This window comes from Miscanthus floridulus, chromosome 16 (genome assembly GCF_019320115.1).
Source record: "Miscanthus floridulus cultivar M001 chromosome 16, ASM1932011v1, whole genome shotgun sequence".
NCBI lineage: Eukaryota > Viridiplantae > Streptophyta > Magnoliopsida > Poales > Poaceae > Miscanthus > Miscanthus floridulus.
In genome coordinates, this window is record NC_089595.1 from 34,559,841 (window position 1) to 34,570,453 (window position 10,613).

General features: G+C 43.7%; 1 protein-coding gene across 1 annotated transcript; it reads right to left on the bottom strand.

The window, feature by feature from the left end:
* Positions 1-471: 471 nt before the first annotated feature.
* Positions 472-2,474, bottom strand: LOC136514328 (leucine-rich repeat protein 1-like). The gene is made up of 9 exons (XM_066508312.1): positions 2,369-2,474; positions 2,084-2,228; positions 1,861-1,932; positions 1,633-1,776; positions 1,281-1,352; positions 1,120-1,179; positions 901-980; positions 646-795; positions 472-548 (listed from the first exon to the last, which is right to left on the bottom strand). The coding sequence occupies exons 1-9, from the start codon at positions 2,472-2,474 to the stop codon at positions 472-474; spliced, it is 906 nt and encodes a 301-aa protein (XP_066364409.1).
* Positions 2,475-10,613: the final 8,139 nt, after the last annotated feature.

A 10,613-nucleotide genomic window follows, 5' to 3' on the forward strand; every position in this document is an offset into this window, starting at 1 on the left:
AACTTGAGACATTGTTAATATAGTCCCTACAAAGTTAAGTGTTTTGGTGCATTTATATGATTGAATTCCTTCTTTTCTTATATATGATATTTTCAATGGTGATTCAGCTAAGAAGCTCAGAGACAGAGAGAGAAGCACTATGACAGGGACCAGTCCTTCGTCCCTCTCTCAGTCACTCTACATGCATGGGCCCAAAACTAGAAACTCTTCGATTGAAGACCACGATCATTCAACAAAATTTTTTGAATTTGTTTGGGTGCATTGGTGTTGACTTAGCAAAAACTAAATAAATATGATACAAATTGAGGAAACTCACAAAGAAGAAAAGAAACCAACCAAAAGATCCAAAATATAGGGAATCTCCATCATAACTCTTCATTTCTGTTGGATGGGCTCATTTGTAGAGTAGCATCATAGCCCAAACTAGCTAAAACATACATGATGGTATATTTTTATGTTTAAACGAGTTTGTTAGGGGAGGATAAACAAGGAAGAAATAGAGTACTGGGATAAACCAGAGTCAGTAAGACTTATAGCCGATGAAACATCTGCAATGGAATATATAAACCTGTTATAACCCCCTTTCGGATAGATGCCCTCAAAGTTAAACAAGAACACACATATATAGCTTTGAAACATTATTACCATCAACTGCGCCGGCCTGCTCATGTCGATGGCGACAGCGATATACCACGATAACTCCAGTAATCAGGGTAGTCACTACGCAAGCAACTGATAGACATACTGCAAGGATATCAAGGATACGGTCTCTTTCATCCAAGACATCTGAATTTTCTGGAGAAAATGATAATGATTGTTATGAGCATATTTAGGTAAGATTAATAGGATTTCAAATCGTACGACAAAATCGAAATCATCCCAAATTGAACTAGGAACAACCTTCACTATTCGCTGGCTTTGGTGTGGGGAAATCATGCGGCTCTTGTGCAGTGGGATTTAGCAATGGATTACCTTGAAAGCTGAGGACATGACAGAGTAATTAAATGAGAAAGATGGAAGGCCATTTCGAACTTGCTTCACCCCTAGAGCCCATGTTAAGTCACAGGGTGATTAGTAATTATAAGGTAAAAGGAAAAATATGAACTAGAAATCACTTACCTGACAATACTTGCGCAAAAAATGGGCAGAGGGCCGCTGAGGTTGTTAAAGGAGAGATCCCTGTGGGGGAAAAGGATAGTTCAAGCAGGCTATAACAATGTACTAACATATTAAAAGAACAATGCAACAATGACAGGACGGAGATTAGCAAAAGAAAATACAGGTTGGAGAGCATGCTAGCAGTGGCTAGTGAATCAGGTATATGCCCAGATAAGCTGTTTTTGTTCAGTTCCCTGTGCAAAGACAAGCACAATTTAAAGATTTTTGTTTCAATAAAGAACAGCACATTACACATTGAATGTTAGTACTCCTTCCATTCCAAATTATAAGTAACTTTGACTTTTTTTTTGTACATGATCAATTTTACTATGTATCTAGATATAACATATGTTTAGATACATAGTAAAATCTATATAGCAAAAAAGTCAAAGCGACTTATAATTTGGAATGAAGGGAATAACACTTAAGATTGGAGTATTGGAATAACGCTGCAGGAAGATCTAGTAGCCTTACAAATACTGGAGGTGAGCCAGACCACCCAGCGTACTTGGGATGCTTCCAGTGAACTGATTGTTTGACAGATCAAGAGTTTCCAAATGCACTATCTGGCCTATTGTGTCAGGGATAAGGCCAGATATTGAATTGTTGCATAATAATCTGCAATCATTCAAACCAAACTTCTCATCCATGTTCTATATAAACATAATGACTAAAAATAGAAATTCATAGATGGAGCCTTACAGATTTCGCATTGACCTAAGGTTCCCGATCGCCGGCGACAATGTACCAGAGAGATTTTGGTTCGATAGATCCCTGCAAACAGAAAAAAAGAAGAAGAAGCAAAAGAGCCATGAGCTCAGACTCCAACAAGGTCCTGGAGACCTGGACGTACTCCCGGTGACGATCGACCGTCATGAATCACAGAGGCGTGCACAGACCACAGAAGCGAGGAGAGTACACATACAGCCTGAAAACTTGGTCCTTGACGTTGCAGACGACCATGGGCCAGTCGCACAGCTCGTCGCCGGCGGCTATCACCTCCGGGTCCCAGGCCCGGAGAACTCCGCTCGGGTCATTCAGCGCCTTTTTTATCTCCACCAGAGTGTTCACTGCATATTGAACCCCACGACGGCGACGTGCAGTGCAAAAGAAATCAGAAACCGCAGGAAGAACCATGAATCGAGTGAGCAGAGCACATGATCTCGACGGGTCCCAGGCGCGGGAATGAAGGCGGCGACCAGGCACGTACCTTCGTCGTTGAAGCTCCCGGGCGCCGGCGGGGAAAGAAGTGCCGCCGCCGCTACCACCAGGCCCATCACGGCCGCCGCACTACTCCTAACCTTGTCCAGTGCCATGGCGCTCTAGGTGGCGATGGCGCGATGAGTAGCATACTGGGAACGCTAACTGCTGGTGGCGATGGCCGCCGCACTACTCCTAACGGGGGAATGCCGGCCGGCACGGACTCTCTCAGTCTCTCCTCTCTCGGTGGGGGAAAGGCATTGGAGACGCGGTGACGCCACCGCTATGATGCTTGGCATGCCGCGAACGCGCGCGGACGGGCGGGTCCCTGCTTGTCCTGTAGCGCACTGCTAGCTCCTGCCTTTTGCTTGGGTGCCGATGGCTGGCTGGGGCTGCACCGCAGGCGAGGGTTAGCGCGCCGCGCGTGAGGCCCTGAGGCTGCAGAGATGTCGTGAACTGGTGAAGTCATCGTGGCCGCTCAGCGCCGGGGCATGAAGCAGCCCTGCCGTTGTTGGACCCGAGTTATTTTCTGATGGATTTTTTTAGACAAAACATATTTGAGATTTAGCAGTTATTTATGGTAATGCACTACTACGCAAATATTTTAACAGCTGGTTGGAAAGCATTTATCACAGTTGGTTCACCCCTCATTTGAGATTTAGCAGTTATTTTTACAAATGCCATCAATCTATGGCAGAGTTTTTGTGTCACAAAACATAAAACAATTTATTAATTTTTAAACGAGACAAAACAATGTTGTACAGAGAGCACCAATCTATGGCAGAGTTTTTGTGTCACAAAACATAAAACAATTTATTAATTTTAAACGAGACAAAACAATGTTGTACAGAGAGGGGTATTATCCCTGGCATAGTACCAGAGCTTAGGATCAGTCTCAGGGAGGACCTGACAGTCTGATCATCAACAGTCACTGGAATTCTTCGGTGGTGTCGAATTGAAGGCACCGGAGCTTACGCTCGGTTCAACTAACGGGCAATAGTTTCTGCAGAAGGTTTCATCACCCACCGGATTTCTTGGGTGATGCATGAAAACAAGCACTAGAGAAAAGGTTGATGTCTAGAGGCTATGAAGAAGGGTTTTTGAGACACTGGAATTCTTCAGTGATCACCCAAGAAGATATATACAACAGGGAAAGGAGCTCCAATGGTCGGCAACGGCTAGTTCACATGGCAGGCATCGGATTTCTCCGGTGACCTCACCAGACCTTCTGGTGAGTGCTGTTTGTGGGCATTTCAAAGGCAATGACTATACTGAGGAGTGGATGCTATGAATACCCTCTTGGATAGCCATTTCAAGTGTGTTAGAGTGTCTGAAGTTGTAGAAGAGTTGCAACTCATATCCAAGTGCTCTAGCAACCAAAAATTCTTAAGAAAAATATTTGGTGATTAGTGTAGTGCTTTGACAAGTTTTTAGGCTAGTTAGACCGCCACTTTGGCGCTTTGCTCTAGGCTTAGGCTTAGTGTTTCGTAAATGTTGCATACCTCTTGCCATCTCGGTTCTTGTGCGCATTATATTATACACTAGGGTCTTGTAATCTTATAAGAACACACCAACCGCGTTTATAGTATGGCCGACTAGCATGTAACGAAGGGAACGCAACCCGCGATGTTTGAGCCAGAAGTTCAATAGGTGAAGATGGCAGGGAGCGGTCCGAAAGAAGCCATCTCAAAGCCCCCACTTGCACATGAGGAAGGCCCGAGGGCTATCTACGGAGTTACCCCACTTGAAGCTTGGCCCTAGCGAGGGGCTCCAACTAAGACTATGGGGGTGTGAGCTTCTCGATACCTCTAGAAAAAGCGACCGTTAATAGGAGTTTGCATTCTGTATCTCATTTATGTTTCCCACTTAATTGCTTTTCTAGGTTGTGTGCTTATATTTCGTAGTTTAGCTTGCTAGGTTAGTTGATTGGAATCTATGTTGTATAACTCTTTTACAGTAGAGATAGCAACACTTAGCAAAATCATAATGCACATCTAAATAGATATCATTTTCATATGTTTTGATAAATAGGCAATGGAGGCCAAGTTTAGTTTTAATAAGTCTAATTCAACCACATCCCCTCTTAGGTGTCATGGTCCATTCACGATGAATGCTCTGGTGGGAAATTATCTTCGCTGTTTATTCTATGTTTCAACTTGGATCTTGATCAAACTTTAACCAAGTGGCTTAATAGGACATATTATAACATGTCAAACACATCTTTAGCACACATGTTAGTCCTATATGTTCATGTTGTCATCTCAATCACCAAAACTAAAGATATGAAAATAGGCACATGATCCTTACACTTGTATAGATCCAAGTCAGAGAGACCGTGCCCCGTGGAGGTCGGATGGGGTTTTGACATTTAGGATTTATTGTGTTATTTGTATCATCCTGTAGTGTCCATCGACAATTGTGCTCTCTTTTCCTTTTCCTTGGAGCCGCAAGCAATCATCTCGATTAGGTGTTGTAGATTCATAGAAGAGAAGAGGTGTCATTTCTCATAAATAAGTCATGTACTTGGATTATGATTGCTTGCACTGGAAATCTACAACACCTAATCATCTCAAGTCAGACCTGCACTGGAAATTCTATTGACGGGGCTAATATTTCTGGCGTCTCTGAGAATAGTAGCCCAAACCCTAGAACACCAGTTAGCTTAGAATTTTCGGTGACAATACCAGAATTTCCGGTTAAGCAGCTTCAAATCTACCAAAGCGACTGAAAGTCAATCTAGGCTCCTAAGTGGGTTTTGGTGCATTAATGATGATAGAATTAAAGATCTAATGTATTTGTGAGTCATAGACATATTATAAGTGTACATGGGAACATGAGAACACTAGGAGACTCTGCAATTCAAATCATGGTGACACTTTGTTCATGAAGGCTTAATTTATGTTTCTATTTTGAATCTGATATAGGGCCATACTATCAAGGGGAACACAAATGGCAAGCTTAAGGGGAATCATGTGCTCTCTTAATAACTTCAAAAACAACAAAACCACAAGCCAAACCATAGCCAGAAAAGCCTAACCCTCATTCTTCCTAGCTTTTGAGAAGTTCTGCGTCTGAGCACGGAAGTTTCACATCTAAGAGCGGAAGTTCCACAGTTGAGTGTGCAACTTCTGCACTTTATCTATATCGTTTGAAAATAGGAGAGATGTATTTATACTCTCTCCCCTTCTCCAGCGGTCACCTATTCATTTTTGTTCACCTGCTCGTGGACAGACCCTACTAGCTCCATTGAAGGCTCTCCCTACCTCTCCTCTTGGTTCTAAATGACATCCTTCAGAGATTGGAGTGAGTGGATTAGAGAGCTAATGAGCAAGAGATTCAGATCTATAAGGACTTGGTTCTCCCTCTAGCTTGTGGTTTGTGTTCGTTACTTTTGGAGCATGGGCTCCTAGACGACTAAAGGTTGTTCAGGAGCTCCCAATCGATTGTGGTTCCGCACCAGGAAGTTTGTATTGCCCTTGTGAAGCTAGTGAAAACCCTCAAGATCGATCTTATTTGTGGTTCTCTTGAAAAGAGGTGGGAGTTCGAAGAGACTCCAAGCCTTTGTAGCTCCCTCAACAATGAGGACATAGGCAAACCTTGGTGGCTCTGCTAAACCTCATGGTAAATCTTGCGTATTTCCCCTTATTTTTGTGTTTTGAGCTCATCTCTTGTTTGAATTGCAAAATTAGGGTTTCCACACAATCTACTTGTCTAGTACATTCTAGCTATAGGGACAAGGTGCAAACGGAAGCTTATACTACCAGAAGGCTAGGTATTTAACTTGATCTAAGTTTCAACTCTGTTCAATTCAGTTATAGGCATTTTCAGCCAGCACGCGTAGAACTTCCACGGATTTGTCCGGAACTTCCGCACTCATGGAAGTTCCATGGAAATCAATGGAACCTCTATGTTATGCTAATATGCTGCATCGTTACATGTCTATTCAACCCCTCTAGGCCTTGCCTAATCCTTTCAGCGACCTTGCCCAGAAATTGGACTCAAATCAGTAATTCCGTAGACAAAATTTTTGGGCCCACTAATAGGAATTCCCAGTTAAGCAACACTTGTGCAACCAGAACACCCCCAACTAGAAGTTATTAGACCTAAGCCCCAATAATTCTGAGGACCAAAATTTGTAGGAATCTGCAGAAACAACACTAATCAACTAGGCTTAGCGTTTCAACTCTAAGGTGTTTTAGGATATGTTAGTGATCTTTTGAGCACCTGGATACATGCAAGTAATGAGACTTCGACCCCTCTTAATACTACGGCATCCTATACTCAAATTGAAGTTTAAATGAATTTGAAATAAAAGCAAACTTCCTTTAAGTTAAGCAACTCGCCGTAGCTTTTTTTGAAGTAAATGTTGTGGGGTCCCATGTTTCCATTTGCACTTTTCACATAAGTATATAACTGAAATTCTCCATGAAATTCAATTAGCTCATTATATGCAATGTCATTAATTCACCAAAACTCACTAATAGGATTGATGCACTTATAGGTAGAACCTTGTCGAATCTGACGTGTTGATTGTTGACCAGTCAATTGTGGTTTGACCAATCCCACAGGGTAGTCTAGTAAATGGGACCGGACAGTCTGAGGGAGAACTTCAAATTCTAATTTCTCCATCTAAGATGTAGGGTTTGTATTGCGATGGTGATTATTCCTCGAGGGAAGTAGATTAGTACTAGTTGGGGGCTTGGATATCCCTTCTTGGCTTATATCTAAGCTCTTGATTCATGTGAGTTGATTTGGTTGACCAGAGCTTTGTGTTGGAACTTCTTGTCCTCTTCAGAGGGATTTATTACTCTTAGGACTAGAGTTGAGATATATTGGAATGGAAGATGATCATCTTATTGATTGAACTTTGCTCAAATGAGTTGAGAGATAAACATCATGTTGACGAGTCTCACTATGGAATGAAAAAGGTAGAGAGGAAGTGATCTCATGACATGGAAGAGTTGGGGTTTGATGTTGGGAGAGGTTTCTAGGGATTAATTAGATTCACTCTGGGGAACAGGGGGTGATGGTTAGGGGTAGGGGTTTCCATGGGAGCGTTTGCAAAGTTGAAATTTGGAATGACTGTCTGGTCATGACACAATTAGGACGTAGATAAGAACATCAAGTTAACATAACCTTTAAGTTCTAGACTTAATGGTTGTTGATTGTATGGGAAGACTATCCGACCATGGGGTTCGAACTATCTTGCTGACTCGATGGACTATCCGCCTAGACAAGTCAGGACTTCTATATTTCTAGGGTGTTCTCATGGACTACTAAATAGATGTGCTTGATTGTTCATCTAGATGTGTCACAAAATGGTGCTTCTTTGAACTAGAAAGTCCTATGGACTGCCCATCAATGTTGTCGGATTATCTGTCCATGATTAAAATGGTCCTAGAGTTTATGTGACTAAGTGAAATCCCCATGGATTGTTTGTCTATGCCATAGTGATACTGGATTTCATTTGGCTAAGTGTCATGATCGGTGGACTATCCGGTGAGACATGTGAGCCATCCGTGGGAACCACTTAGAGGTAGGTTGCTTCTATTGGCAAGGTTTGCTCTTGTGGACTGTCGAGTGGGGAGGCAGATTTCCTATTAGTGCACATTGGGTACTCCAAAATCCAAATCCAGAGGCGCAATTTGAGGATCGAGTTGGGGCTTTGTGTTGAGCTTGTGCTAGGGTGCTCCTAGGGTTAAGGGTTGTCCATCAAGCAAGGTGCATTGTGTATTCTATGCCTAGGTGAAGCCATCCATGGTGATTTCTAGGTGAAAAAATCTAGCTACAATGGTCTCTAGTGTTCATGAATGATTTGATGTGAGATTCATCTACCTTAGGCCAAGATATGGTTGTGAAAATCAATCTTGATGAATGACTTGGCTCACTCTTCTTGTTGTTTCTCCTTCCTTGCTCCACCACCAATACAAGGGGATGAGAGTAGGAATGGTGATAGCCCATGTGATGGATGTGCTTGGGGTGTCCTTGGATTGTTCCCTTTGCTGTCCATCTGCATCTTACTCCTCCTTTATTAGCGTTCTAAGTGTTCTTGAGTGATGAACTAGAGAGACAAAGAGCGAGGAGAGTGGGAGAGGGATAGTGAAGAGTAGGCTCCCTGGTGACTAGTGCTGGTGTGGGCATGCTCCTAGTGCCACCTTGCTTATTGGGATAGATGTAGATAAACACCCCCCCTAGAAACGTATAGGAGGTTTTCTCCTCATACGGCTCGAGAACTGATTCAAATTTCTGTCTATAATGCAAATAGATAGAAACTGAATTATGACTTGCATTAATTTCCTTAAAGAAAATAAAATCATATTTCATTTATACTTATGACTGAAGTTGGCTAATTTTGACAGAGAAACTTCAAAAGAAAAACCCTTCAAAAAATATTGAATCATCTCTAAACTCTTTCCTTTAACTCATCTTGAACAAATTGACCTTTATTCCTTATTCTGATCTAATTCTATTGTTGAGACTGTTGAAAATGGTGTTTACTTGTTCTGCTTAGCATGTGGGGCCAAGGGAGAAAGAACTGGACAACTCAACTCTAATAGTTAGGACTGTCGGGGGTACTGATAGATTGTCCGTTAGGACACAACTATGACGTACACTAATATGTTTAGCGCCATTTATGTCAAACCATCTGAAGCTACTACCGAACTGTCTACCATTGCACAATAGTGGTTGACTTTCATGGGTTCATTTCCGTGGTAGTAATCGGGTTGTTTGACCTGGGTCGATGTGTGTGCCTCCCGTGGCTTAAGCACTCAAAACCCAAGGGCTTTATCCTGATTCAGGCGTCTATGCCCTATGTCCAGCTATGTTGTTCTTCATGTTAGAAATCCTCAATCGAGTTCTTACAATGGAGAAAAACAGAGATGTAGGGGGCAACGCTATGCTACTCTAGGGTTTGATCTACTTGGATCCGATCGATCCGTTTAGGGTGCTTCTCAGCTATTCTTGGGTTCAGTCCCTTCTATAGGAGCGCATGCCCTGCCGCATATATTGGAGGGTGATGGGAGTACAAGTTGTGTGGTTTCTAGATGTTTTCTAGGGTTTCTTGCCCTAGGTTTCAGTCTTCCACCTCTTGGCGCCCAGAGTCCTCCTTGTCTTGTAGCTAGGGCTGACAACGTGCAACTACCTCCTGATAGTTGCTACTGCTGCCTAGCTAGCGCTGACCATCAGGTGTTGTCTGCTGTCACCGTGCCTTCCTAGGTGCACCTTCTTATGGCTTCTTTGACACACCAGACTTCTGCCACCACATGGAGGGAAACTACCATGTGGGTCAAGAGTCCTCCACTACACAGTCATGTGGGGATCCTTGTCGTGTCGTGTCACGCCCCCGGCATGACCCTGCTCTGGGAGTGTCCAGACACTACCTCACGATGGTGGAGAGGAACGGGTGCTTGGCAAGGCCTAGAGCTCTGTTGTTCTACTTGCTTATCAGGCTCTAGGTGCCTCATAGATTCTAGGGCATATTCCTAGTGTTGGTCGGTCGGAGCCTTGCTCGAGCCAAGGCTGGGGGAACCATGGCGGCACTCGTTGGCGGAGGCGTCATTAGGTCAGGAATTACCTGAGCCTAGCTGAGCCCCCTAGTCACCGAGCGTGGACAGCCCGGGGCGAGGTCTTGGTGCCTTGGCTTCATTTCCAAGCCACCGAGGCCTTCTCCGGTGTGGGCCTTCAGAGGCCCACCAAGCCAACCACTCATGGCACGGAGTGTATGCGCAAGCGTACACTATGGGTGTAGCCCCTGAGCCCCTGGATTATTTGTGGAATCAGCCAGGGGGTTATTGGGAATGTCATGGTACTAATTCGAGTGTTTTAATCTACCCCTATGTTTGACTCTCATCACCGACTTAATAGCTTTTGACTTAGAATTTTCTCAATTAAGTTTTTATGAATGCAATGACGAAGATGAGCATGCTTATCAAGTATATACAATGCTTGGGTCATCACACGGGCCCTCAAATCACTTGACGAGATGAGATCTGAGCAGCCACACATGTAGGCCGGAGCAACGCTACAAGAGGCCGCTATGGGTGAGCACGCTTTCGCCCTATCATTGATGACTGCCGCAAGATGTGTCATCCATGCTTGCAGCAAAAGGAGCTGTAGGAGTGTTGCCATCTTCTCTAGCTGTGGCATCAGCTTCCATCTCCATGGTCGCCTGATCTTAGGGTTTGGGGAGAGAGAGAAAATTCTGTTGATTTGCCAGATGGGGTTCAGGCCTTCAGGCGCTACTGAAAGATGGT

Coding starts and splice junctions, on each gene's coding strand:
- LOC136514328 (XM_066508312.1), bottom strand. CDS start 2,474: ATGGCACTGGACAAGGTTAGGAGTAGTGCGGCGGCCGTGATGGGCCTG. Junction 1,180..1,280: donor GCTAGCATGCTCTCCAACCT/GTATTTTCTTTT, acceptor TTTCCCCCACAG/GGATCTCTCCTTTAACAACC. Junction 549..645: donor GCAGGCCGGCGCAGTTGATG/GTAATAATGTTT, acceptor ATTCCATTGCAG/ATGTTTCATCGGCTATAAGT.